This window comes from Equus asinus, chromosome 22 (assembly GCF_041296235.1).
Source record: "Equus asinus isolate D_3611 breed Donkey chromosome 22, EquAss-T2T_v2, whole genome shotgun sequence".
Classification (NCBI taxonomy): Eukaryota; Metazoa; Chordata; class Mammalia; order Perissodactyla; family Equidae; genus Equus; species Equus asinus.
The window spans coordinates 65,920,821-65,938,682 of NC_091811.1; the positions used below are offsets into that span (position 1 = coordinate 65,920,821).

The 17,862-nt window shown below is 43.8% G+C and overlaps 1 protein-coding gene across 3 annotated transcripts in view; it reads left to right on the top strand.

Moving 5' to 3' along the window:
* The window catches only part of IRAK3 (interleukin 1 receptor associated kinase 3), a 68,820-nt gene that overhangs the window by 40,662 nt on the left and 10,296 nt on the right, over positions 1-17,862 (top strand). For all 3 annotated transcript variants that reach the window (XR_006518031.2, XM_044755565.2, XM_044755564.2), the window contains 3 exons: positions 347-411; positions 4,866-4,980; positions 5,774-5,892. Coding sequence is in view for 2 of the 3 variants with exons in the window: in XM_044755565.2 (XP_044611500.2) it covers positions 347-411; positions 4,866-4,980; positions 5,774-5,892 (299 nt within the window). In the remaining variant the exon portion in view is untranslated. The remainder of the gene's footprint in view (positions 1-346; positions 412-4,865; positions 4,981-5,773; positions 5,893-17,862) is intronic.

Below are 17,862 nucleotides of genomic sequence, written 5' to 3' on the forward strand. Positions count from 1 at the left end.
ATTTGTGTAAATGTGTGCAAAATATGGTGAAAGAGTTTGAATATAAAATATGACAACATGGTACATTGCATAAAAAACTTTTAATTCAAGAGCAATGGTTCTAGTAACGAACTATAGACATGGCCCCTGAAAGCACAGCCTGAGAGCGGTGGTTCTGATTGTTTGGGGTTAATGGATATTTGAAAATCTGATTAAAGCTAAGGATCCTCTCCCCAGAAAAATATTCATTTGCGTTTACACCAAAAACTTGATCTAATTTCAGGGAGACTGTAGACTCTGAGTTAAGAATCCCAGAAATAGAGATCTTTTCCTGAATTTTTTTCTTGTGTTTCTGTGTGATATTTAGGAGAAAAAAATGCAATGTAAGCAACAATGGAAGAGCTTTTTATCTGAGCTTGAAGTTTTACTACTGTGAGTATCTCTTGTCTGGAATTTCTCCCTTTGTGCCTGGTTTTCATCTTTGATTCTGCAGCTCTGAGCTTGGCGTGGTTGGCATGTCATAACTGCCGCTTGGATAGTACAACCTTGGGTAAATTTTTGACATCTGCCTTGGTATATTCCTTAGAATACATTTTAAAGTAGACCATTTACATAATTCGCTCGAACATGTTTTAACAAGAAACTGTCACAAGGAAGTGGGTTAAATCATGTGTGACTAACATGGCTGAATGTAAAGTAATTCTTAGAACATTAGAATTGTATATATTTTACCGTTTCCCCTTCCTTAGAGACATTCCAGTAAAGAAACTGTTTCATCAGGATAACCGTCTTCAGGAAGAGAGATTTAGACAAAGAAATCAAGTGCTTTTGATGTGCATATTATTTTCTGGGAATTCATTCATGCGCCTAGGAGTCCTTGGAGACAAAGGAGAATGACTTCATTTTCTTATATATTCATCTCTGCAGCTGTGCAGCCGGCCTCATCGAGGGCCCCTAACCCTATAGAGTTCACTCATCACCCTTTATGAAGAGAAAATGTTCTTTTCAGATGTTTTCTAAACCAATATGTGAAGTGGGGGTTGGGGAAGGCATTACACAAAATCCTTCTCCTTTTACATCCAGGGCCGGAAAATCATAAAAACTTAATATATATCATTTAGTCAACAAAAAACTATACCAAGATTGGAATAGTAGAGGGTTTTTATATTTAAGCTTTATTTATTTGCTTTTTGGCTCCCACCAAAAAGAAAAAAGTAAAATAAAAAATAAAGCTTAGGTGTTTTTGGTGAAGTTCGAACATTTCAAAATTCCCAAATTGCAAAAGGGTAAACCAAGAAAAGATTTTCATCCACTATTACCATGCAGCCACCCAGCTGATTTCCCCAAAGGCAACAGAGTCATCAGTGTCTTGTGTATCTTTCCGGGGATATGTTATACATAAGCATATATATGTTTTGTTTTCTTATTTTCCTCTTGTCGCACAAGAGGTAGTGTAAATACATTGTTCTCGTTCTTATTTTAGTATTCTCTGGTGTGCTGTGTTGTGATTTAATCATCCATTCTCCTATTGATGCATTTTTAGATTTTTTTCTAATTTTTTATTATTAAAAAATAGTGCTGCAACAAGAAAACCTTATATATATGTTATTTCATACCTGTTTGAATATATCTAAGATAAATTCTCGTACATAAAATTATAGGACCAAATGGTTATGTGCATTACATATTAACGAATTGTCCTCCAATAGACGTTATACCAGTTTACACTATGCCAGCTATACGGGACACTGCCTGATTCCCCAGATTCTCATCAACACAGTGTTATTCTTAACTTTTAACTTTTGCCAGTCCACTAAGTAGAAATGGTTTCTCAGTGAAGTTTAGATTTCTTTTTCTATTATGAATGAATCTTTTCACATATAAGGAGATATATTTCCCTTTCTATGAAATACATGATAATATCCTTTGCCTATTTTTTAATTAGGCTGTTGGTATTTTTCTTTATGGCTTATAGGAACATTTTATATATTAGAGAAAGTTAGCCCCGTTTTTATGTTACAAGATACAAATAATTTTTTACCAGATTGTCATTTGTTCTTGCTTATTCTAGTTTTTGCCATGTGGAAATGGTTTTCGTGTAGTTGAAATTTAATCTGTATTTTCTTTTATGGATTCTGGGTTTTATATCATAGTTTAAAAGGCCTTCCCCACTGGAAGGTTATAAAATGATTCAGCCATTTTTTTTCCAAACACTTTTATGATTTCATTTTGTACAGATATATATCTGATCCATTTGGATTTCTTCTGGTGAGGTACTTACATATTAATTTAGAGAGGGTTCACACCTCCACGACGGTGAGCGTTCAGGGTGTGCCATCATTACTATTTATATTGCTAATGTTTGTTTAGTTCTAGGCCCCACACCAAATGCTTCCCATGTAGCAATTCTTTAATCCTCACAACAATCCCCATTTTGCAGTTAGGAAACTCAGGGAGATCCTACTTTTTTACAGGATGCATCTTGTTGCCTAAAGCATCTTGGGTCTTCCTCTCCTCGGACGTTTACCCATGAGTCAGTCAGATGCAGCCTTCTCCTTGCAGAACATACTGTCTGCAGTGGGATCAGGCAAGAAATACGCAAGTAAACAGGCAGGTGCAGTAAACTAAGTGCTAAGCTGAGGAGGCACAGAGCCAAAGAAGGAGGAAATGGTAGCTTGTGGGGAGGGCAGCCGAGTAGGCGTCTTGGAAAAAGTAACATCTAAACTGAGACTTGAGGAAGAGTTGTTTTCATTTAATATTAAGGGACCTACTTAATCCCAGTGCCTTTAAATAGAATTGTGAACTCCTTAGCTAGTGGCTTCTGATTCTTTTTTTTCCACCTTCCTCAAGGGAAGGGATGGGAGCTGACAATTTTTGAGGAACTGGCCCTTGCCTAAAGGTTCCACCTTTCATTCGATTTCCATAAGAATCTCGGGAAGTGGGTCTTTTGTCTACTTCCATAACCTGAGTGGTTTAAACAACAGAGATTTATTTTCTCACAGTTCTGGAGGCTGGAAAGATCAAGGCAGGTTTGCTTCCTGCTCAGGGCTCTCCTCCTTGGTCTTCTTCATGACCACCTTCTTGGTCTTCACATGGTGGAAAGACAGGGGGCAGACTTCTGGTGTTTCTTCTTATAAGGGCACCAATCCCCTCCTGAGGGCCTCACCCTCATGCCTCATCTAACCCTAATTATCCCCCAAAGTCCTCATCTCCAAATACCATCACATGGGGGGTAGGGCGTCAACAGATGAATTTGGTGGGGGACACAGTGCAGATCGTAGAGATGAAATAACTTGCCCAAGTTCACACAGTGGATAAAAAGAAGACCAGAGATTCAAACCCAGCTTTGTCGGAGGCTCAAACCTTCCTGCTCTCCCACATCAGGGTGCCTTGGATCCTGTTTTATCTGTGCTAGACACTCAGAAGTACTTGTTGAATTGATTTCAAAAGGTGTCAGATCTGCTGACCTTCAGATCTATAATCTAAAATCCCATTGACTTAAAAATAAAGGATGGGTGAGATGGGTCCATAGACTCATTTTCTGCTTGCTTGGTAATATTTTAAAATAAGCAAATGGTCATTCTGCTCTGTGAGCAGGAGAGCAGAGCCCCAGGCCATGGCTGTGTCTATATGAGGTCTGCTATTTACTGCTTTCCAAAAAATTTCTCTCTCTGAAATATTTTAAGTTGCAGGAGAATCAACCAACTAGTGGAATAGATTAGCTCCTTAAGCAGCCAAGTACACTAGCTCAATTCCTTTTCAGCTGTTTGCTTTTCATCATATAGATATGGTCTGAATCATAACAGGTATAAGGATCTTGTGTCACAGAAGTTCTTTACATATTTAGAAATGAAAGTCTCTCTCTGTGTTTGAGAGGAGGAATAGAAAGCATCAGAAGACGTGTGTACGTGTATATATGGGAGCCACAGATGTAAGCATGTGTGTGGTACGTGTCTTATAGGAAAGTTTTGATACTGAAGAAACAAACAATAGAACCTTTTTTAAAAAAAAAACCCAACAGCTTTATTTATTTTTAATATCCCCAAGCATGCCTAGGACATAAAAGGTGTTCAATAAATAACTGTTGAATTGAACTGAGTTCACAGTGTGTGTGAATTGCACCTGTTTTATATTTCTTAATTGTTACCTGCATCCCATTGGTTTTCACAGTGATGACGCATGCATTCAGGAAATAGAGTGTTTAAGGAAAGGAGCTTGAAAAATGTGCATTACACTGACGTAGAATTCTGTGATTAAAATCGGTAATGTGTTTGTCAACATCAAACTTTACTGGTCACGTGGATTTTCAATAACCATACATGCTTTGTGAAAACATTGGAGGTCTCTTAGCTGTGTGAATGGTGCCTCATACAGTACCTGACACCGTAGTCCTCAGTAAACAGATGAATGAAAACAGTCTTCTCTACTCTATTCTGGTGCCTATGCTTACACATCTGTGCCTAAAGCAATGAAATGGGTCATTTCTGTTGCATTATCTTAATTTATTTAATTAATAAGTTATACTGGGTTTCATGTTGATAAAACTAAGTTAATATAAAATATTGTTGTCTATGTGTTGTAAAATTCCCAACATCCCAAATCTTAAGAATGCTTTACTTTCTTAAATTTTCTGTATTATATTTGGATATTTTATTTATATTTGCATGATCATAATCAATCAGAGTGGCTAGTATTTGTCAGAACGCTTAGACCAATTTGGAAAACAAATCTGTGTCACGTGTCTGGTGAAATTACTTCTCACTTAGTCAAATTTATATTCCGCTTTAGACCAGTTCCCCACCCCACTTCATCACTCCCAACCAGAGTGTTATTCATTTCCTATTTGAATAAACAATTTGATGGATTTAAAAATCTTTTGTTTCAAGGTTTCATCATCCAAACATTCTGGAGTTGGCTGCATATTTTACAGAGAGTGACAAGTTCTGCCTGGTTTATCCGTATATGAGAAATGGGTCCCTTTTTGACAGACTGCAGTGTGTAGTAAGTCCTGTCTATCACTCTGCCTGATGCCCTGACCCTCTGAAGCCCCAGGGGAGCTGCTGAAACCTTCTGAGAGCCGGAGGCCAATGAGTGTCCGCATGAGGGGATAGGCAACAATGGGTTTCCCAAGAAAGCAGAGGACGCCTCCATAAATTAACTTCTTATTCTTAGAAGGCTGCATAAATATCTGAGTTATTGTGTGTTGTGCAACATAATGGCCAAAATATTTGCTGGTCTTTACTCTTTATTGATTCTGTTTTTCAAATGAGTTTGCATCAACTTATTTCTCAGATACTTCTTATGTGCATAACTTTGCACAAAGTACCGTTCAATACAAAGGAGAGATATAAAGGGGATACCGACTCCTTGCAGAGAAGGAGGTGGAATAATTGCCATGATTTCTCACAAGATGTTTTTGAAAGCTAAGGTTAAAAATTGATTCCAAATAGATTGTTTCAGTTAAGATGAGCGTAAAAACAGATTATTCTCAATTACCCAAACTATCGTGCCACAAATAACTTTAAAATCTTACTTAATGAAACTTTAAACACAGTTGCGTTACTAGCCATATTTTGATTAAGCTAATTTTAAAATTATCGGGTCTTTCCATTGGTTATAAAGAGACCTAGAAAGGTCGTCAGTAGTAGAGGAAAACTTACCTTGAATTAAAAACAGGTTACGGCAAACCAAAATGTTGACTCACCCCCTCCCCTCACCGTATGCTTCTACTCTGGCATACTTCTATGGGTTTTGCTCAGAAAGTGCAACCAAACCATCTACTGTGTCTTTTTAGGGTAACACAGCCCCGCTCTCTTGGCACATTCGAATCAGTATCTTAATAGGAGCGTGCAAGGCCATCCAGTATTTGCACAACATCGAGCCGTGCTCAGTTGTCTGTGGCAGCATCTCCAGGTAAGCGAGCCCAGTGCTTTAGGTTGCTCCCGAAAGCCCTTTTCTTCATCACGAGTGAGTCACCCTTCACGCTATTTTCTGTCCATAGTTTCCCTCGTTATGCATGTGCTCGTGTGAAGAACTCTCATCTAAGCATTTAAAATCTTACCTTTTTATTAATGAAAGTGTGTCTACCAAATTTAAAAAGCTACATTTGTGTTGCCAAAGGGAAAGTTTATATTATCTTTGGGAATTATTAATGAATAATGTAGGATAGACAGATTTGTGTATTTTATTAATTATGCCTGATCCCAAACTGTGGAATGAGTCTATATTCATCTCCCTTTTCTCTTTTTGACTGAGGTTTAAGGAACGGTTAAGTGACTTATAGAGGGATTCCTAGCAAGAGGACGGTAGTAAACGCAGTTAAAACTCTTGGTCCTTGAGTCTCCAGTGTCTTGCTGATTGCACTGCACCTGCTGCCCTCGAGCTTTATGTGTTCTTCTGTGCTAGCCGAGCGGCAGCTCCAGAGTTTGTTTTTGAGACATGAGAAAATCAGAAGCAACATCTTCCATCTTTCTTCTTCTTCAGTAGACATAGAGAATCATTCCGACAGAGAGTGCGTCCCCTGTAGCAACCCCCTGGTGAGTTTCCCTGGGTGCCCTTCATCTTGACCCTGTCCAAGAGCGGGTAAATACACCTTTGCTGAATAGCAGGGAAGACTGCGTTTAAAAGGCTGCCGCCTCTTCTGAACCGTCTCCCAGGATCTTGAAAAAACCTTTGAGTGTGCTTTTAAGTTGAGCAGAAGAGGGACTGATTACTTACTTCTTTGTTTTTCTGGTGAAATGAACTCCACATAAAAACATGAGATTTTCGCTCGGTCCTGGGAGACGAGGGGGAGCGACCCTTCGCTGCCTGCTCCTGCTGCAGGGTGGTAATTCACCAACTGCTGGTGGCCCAGAGAAGCAGCATAACATTGCTGCACCTCGTGGACCTGGGACAAAGATGGACAGTGAAGGTCCAGGGGTCGGTGGAATGAACCCCTGGGGTCAGTTCCAAAGGGCTGAGGTGGCCCCGCAACCTGAAACATCCCCTCCTCCACACAGCTCACAACAGGCTCGGCGTAGCAGGTGCTCAAATGTATGTTTTCACTGAGCGAATAAAGGCATGCCTAGAATATTGCTATACATAGTCTTCCTTTGTGTAAAGTGAGCATGAGCTTATTTTCAATAAGCCAAGGATTAAGTACTAACGTATTAATTAAGCATTAACACATTAATTTTATTAATTTTCCTGTGGTGTGACTGAGTCTGTCAAATCCTTTCCTGAAAGCGTAGCTCGACAGGAAAGGAGGGTGAGAAGGGAGAGTGTCGAGGTTCTGGTACTTGATGGGGGAGGGGGGCGGGGAAGGCCACCGACTGGGGCAGAGGGACCCTCAGGGTGGAGGGTGTAGACCCAGGCTCCGCCTGCACCACCAGGTCTTCTGCAGCTCCCACCAGGGAGGAGATAGGCCCGTGCCCCTCCGGCGTCTCCCCTGGTCTTAGGCTGGAGCACAGGCTGTGGCCCTGAGTTCTGCTTTCTCATTGTCAGGTAGTGTCTGCACGCAGGTTCCCAGGAAATAGGCTCAGAGGCCGAGGTGTGCCTGCAGGAGACTCTTCAGAGTGCTCTCGGGAACAACACAAGTCAGGGAGGGAAGGGGGCTGGCCCCGTGGCCGAGTGGTTAAGTTCGCGCGCTCCGCTGCAGGCGGCCCAGTGTTTCGTCGGTTCGAATCCTGGGCACGGACATGGCACTGCTCGTCAGACCACGCTGAGGCAGCGTCCCACATGCCACAACTAGAGGAACCCACAACGAAGAATACACAACTATGTACCGGGGGGCTTTGGGGAGAAAAAGGAAAAAATAAAATCTTAAAAAAAAAAAAAAAAAAAAAAAGTCAGGGAGGGAAGGAGGCAGGCAGCATGGGCCTCAGGGTTTTGTGCCCCGGCATCCAACCCGCCCTGAGTAGGGCTGTCACTTGGGTGAGGCAGCTTCCTTCCCCCAAGGGCAGGTCCCAGTTGGGGCTCTGCTATGAGCCACCAGCTGCCACCCCTCCCTGGCTGGCGAACGAGTGCCGCTCTGGGTCCTGAAGGCGGGAATCTGGGCTGCACTATGGCAACCACTGCAGGTGTGGGCGAGGAGCTGACGGGACCAAATGATTCTCCCTTCTCATCTACTTTCCACCCCGCCTTCTTCCCCCCCTTCCTCCTAGTTCAGTGTCCGCTGTTGTATAAATCAGAGAGATCTGAGTTAAGAAGTCAGCTTTCCCCTTAAAGCGTGATTCTAAGCCAATTGCTTAACTTCTCTAAGCCTCAGTTTTTCCCTCTGCAAAATGCTAATAAAAGAATAATAGCTTCTATCTTTTAGGGTTAAATGACAGAGAGTGTATATGGTGCTCGGCAAAGAGCACTCACTCAGATGGTGGCTTCTGTTGCAGTTGGTCAAGAAGCAGCAGGTGGGGCCAGCCCCACGGCCTAGTGGTTCAGTTAGGTGCACTCCATTTTGGTGGCCCGGATTCAGATCCCAGGTGTGGACCTACACCACTCGTCAGTGGCCATGCCATGGCACGAACCCACACACAAAAAAAATAGAGGAAGACTGGCACAAATTGTTAGCTCAGGGCAAATCTTCCTCATACAAAAACAGGAAGATTGGCAATAGATGTTAGCTCAGGGGGAATCTTTCCTCAGCAAAAAAAAAAAAAGAAGAAGTGGCAGGAGTGTCCATGATAGAGGCTAAGAGATGTGATGGTCAGTCTTTTTAGTTATCACTCTTTTACTTATTATCTTCATTCATTTGGGCCGCTATAACAAAAATACTATGAACTGAGTGGCTTATAAACAACACATGTTTATTTCTCACAGTTCTGGAGGCTGAGAAGCCCAAGATCATGGCACTGGTCCATTCTGTGTCTGATGAGAGCTGCTTCCTGGTTCACAGACAGCCGTCTTTTCTCTGTGTCCTCACTTGGTGCAAGAGGCGAGGGATCTCCCTGGGGCCTCATTTCTAAGGGCGCTGCTCCCATTCATGAGGGCTCCACCCTTGTGACCTAATCCCTTCCCAAAGGCCCCACTCCCCAATACCATCACATTGGGGGTTAGGATTTCAACATATGAATTTTAGGGGGACACAAACATTCAGTCCATAGCACTTATTTCTGTCATCAAGTCCTCATGTTTGAAAAGTGGACCCACCACCTGAGCTCTATTTTAATAAAAATCGCTTCTGTGTTAACATGTTTATGAACATTTTGAAAGTCACATTCATTTTAGTTCCCGTGTATTTATAGGACATCCGTTGTGTGCAGAGCATGGTACTGGACCACAGGGGAAGACAGTGACGACCATAGTCCTGTCCTTCAAGGTTGAACCTGGTGATCAGAGAGAGAATGCACACACAGAAAGTAGGCGTGTGGTGCTACCGATGCCCAGTGCAAGGCTGGCTGAGAGGGCTTCTTCTAGTGAGAGAGTTCCAGGCCAAGCCTTTGAGGAGACGGGTGATGGCAGTGGATGGGTTGAAAAAAGGGATGAGAATATTCCTGGTGAGGCAATAATTTGTTCAAGGAAACAGAGTAGAGAATTGCCAAGTGTATAATGAAAGCAAGACAAATGAATTGATTGGAGAGGAAAGGATGAGGCTGGAGAATAAGGAAAGATAAGACTGGAAAGGAGTAAGGAATGTGCTGGGTACAGGGTGGCATGGAGCCTTGAATGATAACTGGCTGAGGACCTGGGTTGGACAAGCCGGGCTCTGGCAAGGGACTCTGAGGCTTCTCTGCGGTGTAGGTAGGAACAGAAAGGTTCTGGAGTCTCTTAGGTGGTCTCACAATTGAAAAGGAGGCCATTTCTTCCAGGCCAGTATCTCCAGGACTTGTCTAGTCGTGCCGAACTGTAAAATCATTGAGATGGCACTGCTGGACAGAATGCCCAAGGGGCAGTGTAGATACAGAATACCAAGGAGAGCTGATCAGAGACAGACCTTCATGGAAGAGGCAGGACATAAACTGGAAATGCAGCTAGCAACATATTTTATTTTTTCAGTTTGGTTAAGGGGCTGCTGATGATTGTTGCTTTTCTGGGTTTTCCAAAGGGTTCGAGGTTCAAACATAATCATAAATAGACTACGCCCACCCAGGCATGTGTCAGGGTGTGGAGTTCTGGGGCCACGGGCATTTATTTGAGAATTGTGTTTCACAAGGGCTCACCGTTGTGTCCCCATCTGTTCCAGAGCAAATGAGCCCCTTCCATAGCCACTGATCTCTCGGCCCTTCTGCTGAGCCCAGAGCAAAGATGCTGATAAGTGCCAACTCTGACAGGTGGTTTCCCCGTCTCCTTGGTGATGTGCACAGCTGCTCTCGAGAAACTGGAATGAGACCCACTCATTTCATTCAGGGTGCTGAGCATCTGTCAGATGGTAATGACATTTGGTCCCCAGCGGTCCTGGCCAAACGTGAATTGGCTGACCTAGACTACCCTCCCGAATCTCTTTTAAATGAATCCTTCACTTCGCTCTGAACTTGGGCCTCCCTGATTCTGGGTCCCTCTATGGACAGCCTAGTGCTTTTAGGGAGCTCTGAAATCCCTTTTTCTGCCTTTGCCACATTAATCTTATAATTCTTTATGGGGAAAGGCAGCTTCTAGGAGAGATGTCTTTTATTGCACAGCCCTGAGAATTGGCTCAAAGAAGGACACCTTGGGACTGGCCCCGTTGCCTAGTGGTTAGGTTCAGCGTGCTCAGCTTCTGCCACCCCTACTTCAGTTCCCAGGCATGGACCTATACCACTCATCAGCCGGTATGCCGTGGCAGCGACCCACACACAAAGTGGAGGAAGACTGGCACAGATGTTGGTTCAGGGCCAATCTTCCTCACCAAAAAATTTTTAAAAAGGACACCTCAAAATGTGTTAAATAGTGACTTTTTCTATAAGGCTCTGTTTTTGTTAGAGTGAGCAATGGAAGATATTATTGCCTTTATTTTCTGTCCTGCATTTGGGCCTCAGACTGATGAATCACAGAAGAGTTTATCCTACATCATTTGACATTATTAAATAACGTTTTTCACAGCATGAAATAACATGGCACGATATGCGTTAAGTGAGAGTAAGTGAAAAAAAGCCAAATTGAGTAGTATACAGTACACAATTATAACTCTGTAGAACTACAAATTCATGAATTAAAAAAAAATTAAAAGTAAATCATACCAAAATATAAATAAGGCTTTGTTTAGATGGAGAGACTATGGCTTTTTATGTAATGGCATTTTACTTCTACTTTGTGTCTTAAACATTATATTTAAGGATTATGTTCTACTCTTATAATAAAAATAAAATTTATTAGAAAAAAGTAACTTGCCATGAGACCCTTCCACCTCAAACTGAATAATCAGAAGTTCCAAGATGGAGTGTCTAATTGCTAAGGTACCCTAACAGTTCATTCGTTCTCTGTAATTACTTCTAGCCACAAAGGAGCTTGATAACCTAATACCTTCATGGTTTCTAAAATAGTTTAATAAACGAAGATTGCAAGGTCATTATTCAGCAGCCTGGAGCCCAAAGTGTGGGCAACACCCTTTGTGTGAGCAAAGCGCAACTGTGTGCGCCCAGCCTTGTCCTCTCAGGTCACGGTTTTCTCACTTGTACCTCCAGCATCAACCGAGATGATGTCAGGCTGGCGCTTCCAAATTCCGTGATCTTACACCTGCCTCATCTAGTACTGTGCTCTGGACTCATGGATCTGGGGACCGGGGAACGAGATGACCCCACATTCTCCTGAATCCTGACCAAGCTTTACCAGTCCCACTGCTGCGGAGCAAGGATGAGCCCAGGAATTAGGGCAGCACCTCCAGAGAGCAGGTTAGGCAGAGTCCTGAAATACCTCTTCTCCAGAAACACTCTCTCTCTAGACTTTTCTCTGCCCATCCTCTTTTTCAGGAACCACCGCAGTGGCCTCACTGAGGTCCCTGTCTCCTGTCACTGGTCACTGGTGTGGCCTTTGGGGTCTCTCAGGTCTCAGCCCGGATCCCTGCTCTTCTACTTCCTAGCATGCAACCTCGGGTAAGGTAGCTCCAGAGGCTGGGTCTGCTCTCTTGCAGCCTGCCCCTCCTCCTGCTTGTGACATGAGGTGAGGTCATCTGTGCACAGTGCAGCCCAGGGCTGGCAGTGAGCTTGATTACTCCCGTAATGGAGACTGGCCTCTCCCACTCCCGTAAGCATGTCATCCTCCGTCCTGCGATCCTGGCACACACCTGGTTAGAGTTCCATGTGGGTGCAGCTCTAGTTCTTAGAACTTCCTTTATATTGAGCTAGAATCTGTCTTCCTATGACTCACCCATCAGCCGTTATTTTGCCACTGGGATTATCTACATACAGTTAAAGAAAAGAAGAGATAAAAGTTCATTTCATTTCTGCTTTGTAATCGACAGTTTTTTAATCTTTTATGAGTAGCTGAATAAAAAGATGTTTCTTCCAGTTAACTGCATAAATCGACAGAGCATGGAACAGGGAAAAAGGAGAGCGAGGCTGGAGTCCTGGCTCTATCACTAACAAGCCATTTTGCATAGAACAAGTCATTTCAATCACGTGGCCTCATTTACCGAATCTGAAAACGAACCCGCAGCGATGACAAATGAGTTTCGTCTCACATTTCTTCTTTGATTGATTGGTAATGACTTTCTACCTGCAGTGTTGAAAGGGACTCTGGAGTGAGTGTGTTCTGAACTCAATTAGTGATGTCTGCCAAGAATCGTGGAGGGAGTTTTGGCGATATTTGGGCCACATATTTGCCACATGCAGAGTGGTCTAAGGCTACTTATGGTTTCAAATTCTCTCTAACAGACTGATGATATCAACAAATGTTTGCCTAGTATCTTCTATAAACTCAACATTATGCTTATATAAACAACATTAGTTGGTCTCTGAGTGCCAAATGGTAAATACAGTCTGTACAGCAGGAACTTGGAGAAAGGAGGACCACGGGAATCCAGAGTTTTAGAGGGAAAACTTCCTGAGGAAGTGAATCTTAGGCTGCATAGAGGATTTCCATAAAAATAAGGGACGGGGAGTACTTTGCAGGTGAGGGGGACCGCAGTAAGCGCTGTCTATCCTGACTGCACTGATAAATGCTAACACATGCAGGGGAGCTGCTGGGCTGCAGACGGATTGGGGAGCTCAGCAAAGCCAGAGGACTTTAGACCTCACGTGAAAGCCCACTGAATAACTTATTAATGCTCCCAACAACGCTGAGTTTAGGTATCACTGGTCTCAGCCTGGCAGAGGAGAAAGCAGAGAACTGGAGAGGTTAGTCTGGCCCTGTCACGTGTCTGGAGATGGGAAGGAAGGTGGGGTTCCATGTTTGTGTGGGTCCACCAGTCACGCTCTTCTTAGGTAATTAAGGATTCCGAGCCGGGATTCCTGGCAGCATGTTGGTTTCCCCGGCGGAGGCAGGGAAATTGGGCAGGAGAGAACATAATTCGTAGGTGCAGATTCGGAAATGTTGACCTTGGGCTCCGAGTGAAATGTCAGTAGGCAGCCGCCTTGGAAGGGGGATGCGGCCTAGAGATCTGCATTCGGCATCTTTGCCCTGTTCAAGCAGTGAGAGTAAATAACCTTCCCGGGAGAGACTATCAAGGACACAGCTGCGGAACACCCAAGGAGGAAGCCAAGCCCACATCTCAAAGGTATTTTCAAGAAGTCTGGTGGTTTAGTTAGCACAAAATGTCTAGGTAATTTGAACTCTTCAAAGAGAATGTTATAAAAACAAAATTCATTTCCAGATGGTAGAATTTGAGGAGGAAAAGGATTTAAAAGAAAGAATCTTGAAGAGTTGACATCTCCGATCTTGGCAAAAGACCCTCACATTTTTATTTGGGAAACGAAGATGTTTTCGAATTACAGGATCACATAAGAGCATCTGAAAGCAGTAAACTCTTGTTATTTCCATCCTATCCCATGGCGAGCTTAATTGTTTTCACATTTATGAGCAATTTTAAATGGAAATGCATTTTATCTCCAGCATTTTTCATCCCAGACAGTCTTTCCTGCTAACGTTTCCAAGGCGAGCAGATAATCTTGGTGAACGTGTGTAATGTTTCCTATAGGATCGTGTTCTCTCGTCGGTATTGTCGTTTGTGTCCTGCCAAGTGAAAGAATCTTTCGTACAAGGGAGGTGGCCTAGGAAAGAAAGGAAGGAAGATGCTGTTTGCTTAAAAATGAATTTTTACAAAATAGAAATTGATTAGAGGTGTGTGGTCGTGGTAAGTGCATGGAGGATTTCCTTTGTGAGGGACTGGAAAGACTGAGGGGCTGGGAAGGAGGGTAGGAAGCCACAGGTGGGCCCCCTCCTACGTTGCGATACCCTTGCCTGAGGACCCAAGCTCTTCACTGCCCCCACCGCAGTGTTGGCAGGTGGCAGGGATGGCCAAGTCCTCAGGGAATGCAGAGTCTGATTGTTTGTTTGACTGACTGGTTAATGAACCAATCTCCTCCCTCTCTTTCTCTTCCCCCGAAAAACTATTTTTGTTTTTTAGAAACATTTTAGGTATTAACAATTCTTTTTCCTCAGACTTTCCTATTTTCCTTGTAGTGTCTGTCTTCTTCCAAAATATCTAAATATGTTCATTTTTTTCTAAGGGATGCCAAAGCAATTAAATATTACATAAGTTAAAATTTCCCCTATTAATTCTATTTATCACCACCGTCTCTAAACCCCAACATTCATTTATTTATACACATGGATACATACATTGCCAAACAATATATATTTTTTTCTCTCCATGGTCTTAAAATATCTGGGAATGTTACTTTAGTCTGTTCTTCTACAACTTCTCTGGAACTATTGTGAAACTCAGCTGATGGCTTGAAAGTCCTCAGATCTCCAGGGTGATCCTGCCGCCCTCTGGACCTTTGTTCCTTTAAATTGGTGTCCCTGAACTTCTAGCGGTAACCAGCCAGGGTACCTTGGGGCTTCCTGGGGCTTTAAGGTAAGGTGCGGGGTGTGGGGGACGGGGGGCGGCGGTCGGATGGACAGTGGCCAGGCTCCGTCCTTTAAAGTGCGTTTCCAGGCCTTCCGTGTGTATCAGGCGCCCTGCTTGCGTTCTCTCCTTTAATCCTGGTAGGAGCTCTGTGAGGTCAACATTGTTACATCCTTTTTCCTGCAGGGAAACTGAGGCTCAGGGAAGCTGTGCTGGTTTGGTTAGAGACACAATTTCACATATAAAGCAGGACTACCCCTTATTGGCTGGGCCTGTACACAGAGAGCCTGGACTCACAAGGCACCAGTTAAGCAAAAACAAGCTTGAATAATGTCTCTCGGTCGTGCCTGGGTTCCATGGGAAGGAAAGAGAAAGCTCCATAACCCCGTGGGGAGTAAACAATCTCAGCTTTATTCACTTCAGGCCTGATGCGCTGCATGCTGAAATGGGGGAGGAGAGTGTGCCCTTTTCCAGTAACCTGTGGGTTCCTGGAGAAACTGGGTCTTGCCTCATCTGATGAGGGAAAGAAGGGTATCATGGTGAGGGGTGTCATGGTGTTGCAACAGGAGTGACACAGACAGCAAGATGTCCTATTGCTTCAGGCTGTCAGGGAGAAGCCAGCTGGATCCTCTTTATCTCTGGGGCCGGTTGGGTGGAGCCTGAACTTTTCCTAAGAGTTGCCAGGCACTCAGGGGCTAGACTACTGGGCACTTAAAATTCCCCCTAAAATACTTTAAAAATAAATATCTTTAAAAACCAATCATGCACTTACACATAAAACGTGGCATTTGCGCTTGAATTCAAATCCTGTGTTATAATCTAGGTGTATCATCTCCCTTTATATTTAAGGCCCAAAAGCTTCAACTAAATTAGGAGACAACCTAGTGAGCAAAGAAAGCAATTCTTGTAGCTTTTGAAAGAGTTGTCCTAGAGACCCCTAGCAACAGAGAGATTAAGTAACACCCCCAGGGTCAGAATCCCAGTTCACCACCTGCTGTCGGATTTTCCCCACCTGCTTTTTAGTGCACCACGGCTGATCCTTCTGCTGGAGGAATTGTCTAGAGAGGCGATGGCCTTTCTGTTACAGGAAGTAGCCTCGTGGGAAAGAAAAAAAGAAGTAGGTTGTAGAAACACTACAGTGAAGGTGTAGGCTGTGGGATGTTTCTCTTCTCTCTTTTGGTGACCACAGTAGCTAGCAAGCCACCGTTTCTGGCATTATATCGTTATATGATCTTAGTTATTTTATATTGTCTTTATTTTGTTAGTCTGTTTTTTTGCCCACAGGATAAACGTAATCAGTTGACCTGCATGGTGGCTGAAGGCATTTTATGTTTGAACGTTCTATTTAAGGTTGAAGAAGGGGATGGAATTATGGTAAAATTGATTGTCGAAGGGCCTTTTGCAATTCCCACTTTCCTAAAACAGAACATTCTTCCTCAGCTCCATTAACCTTTATTTAGAACAGAGTAAATCACTGGACTCAAAATTTATGTTACACCCTAAAGTCCGCTGGTAAACAACTTGTCTTTTGACCAAATACCATTATTCAAAGTGCAAACGCAATGCCCTAGAACAATTGCACATTCTTCCTGACGGCCTCTCCCTGACCCAGTGTCCCCTGTGGTTTGTTGGGTAACTCGTTGTGTTCACCCAGCACACTGCCCGACACTTACAGAAGCATGAGTCACCAGTTGCTGAAGGCTGCCCCCAGTGGTTCTGAGGGTCAATAAATGGATTAGATTATGGGTTTTGTTGTCTTTGCTTTTTTTTTCCTTTTGTCTTTAGAAAAGACCTGTTCTTCAGAGATTCTAAGTGTTTCACAAATTCAGCCTTTGTATTCTCATGGTTCTGGCGTGTTATGACTTTATTCCTTCTTTAGAGCTGGGGGGAAGAGGAAGAGGGCTAGATGTCTGACATTGAAACTTCGGCATTCAGAATCTTTCGATCCTCCTCCTGGGCTGAAAGAAACGGCGAGGGAGGGTGGCTGTGTGCAGAAGAGAGCCAGGCTCTTGGTGAGGCAGCAGCTGGAGGGTCAGAAGCTTGGGTCCTGGGAATGAGAGTTAGGGGCCCCCTGTGCCCGCCTCAGCTCCCGGCACCCCTGGCAGTCTCCTGCACTCAATGCCCCAGCACTCTGGAGTGGTCAGGGCATCTCCAGGAGCCCCAGCCTTGATGTGAACTAGTGAAGCGTGCACCTGTGGAAGAAGTAATTGTGAACTGAGTGTCTGTTCTTATCTAGAGCTGGAGAGAGCGTAGGCTCTGGTGTACTCCTCATCCTCAGGGGATGTCAGCATAGTCAACGCTGCTCTCTGGATGAGAAAACCAGAGGATGGATGAGGAGTGACAGAGATCCGTGAGGCCCAGGCTGGCCTTAGAAGCTGCCAGGCCTGAAGTATCTGGGGAGAAAATACAAAGCAAGGAGAAAAATGAGGACTGTGATTATTGATACAAGTCTGGAGGGCCAGGCCGTGTCTGACTTTCTCCTCATAAACCCAAGGGTCACACATCCGGTGAGGGCCCTGGGGCCCATGCCGAAGAGCGTCCCTTTGGATCTCACCATTTTCCTGCCAGCATTAGAGGAGAGAGAGTGGACAAAGTCTAGAACGTGTCCTTCTCCATCCTTAAAGGGCCCTAGGGTGTCTCTTCACTTTGTTTGTCATCAACACAGTGCTAGACAAGGTGTGGACTAGAATCCTTGAAGCCTTAGCTTCACGTCCTCTAAGTAGAACTAGGACTCGGAATCCTCTGAATCGTTATCATACCTGCACTTCAGACCCGTGGAACTACTGTCTGCCTGTTGGCTATTTGTACGGGGACAGCAAGGGCTTCTGGAGCTTTTGTAAGGTCCAGTATTTGTTCAGCATTAAGAATTGCTTCTTCTTATCCTGTAGCTATTACCGCTTTTAATAACAATGTGTAGTACTACAACTATGCCACTTGGCATCTTGGATGGGCAGGCCTGGTATTAGAAGCTTTGTTGGCAGGGGACA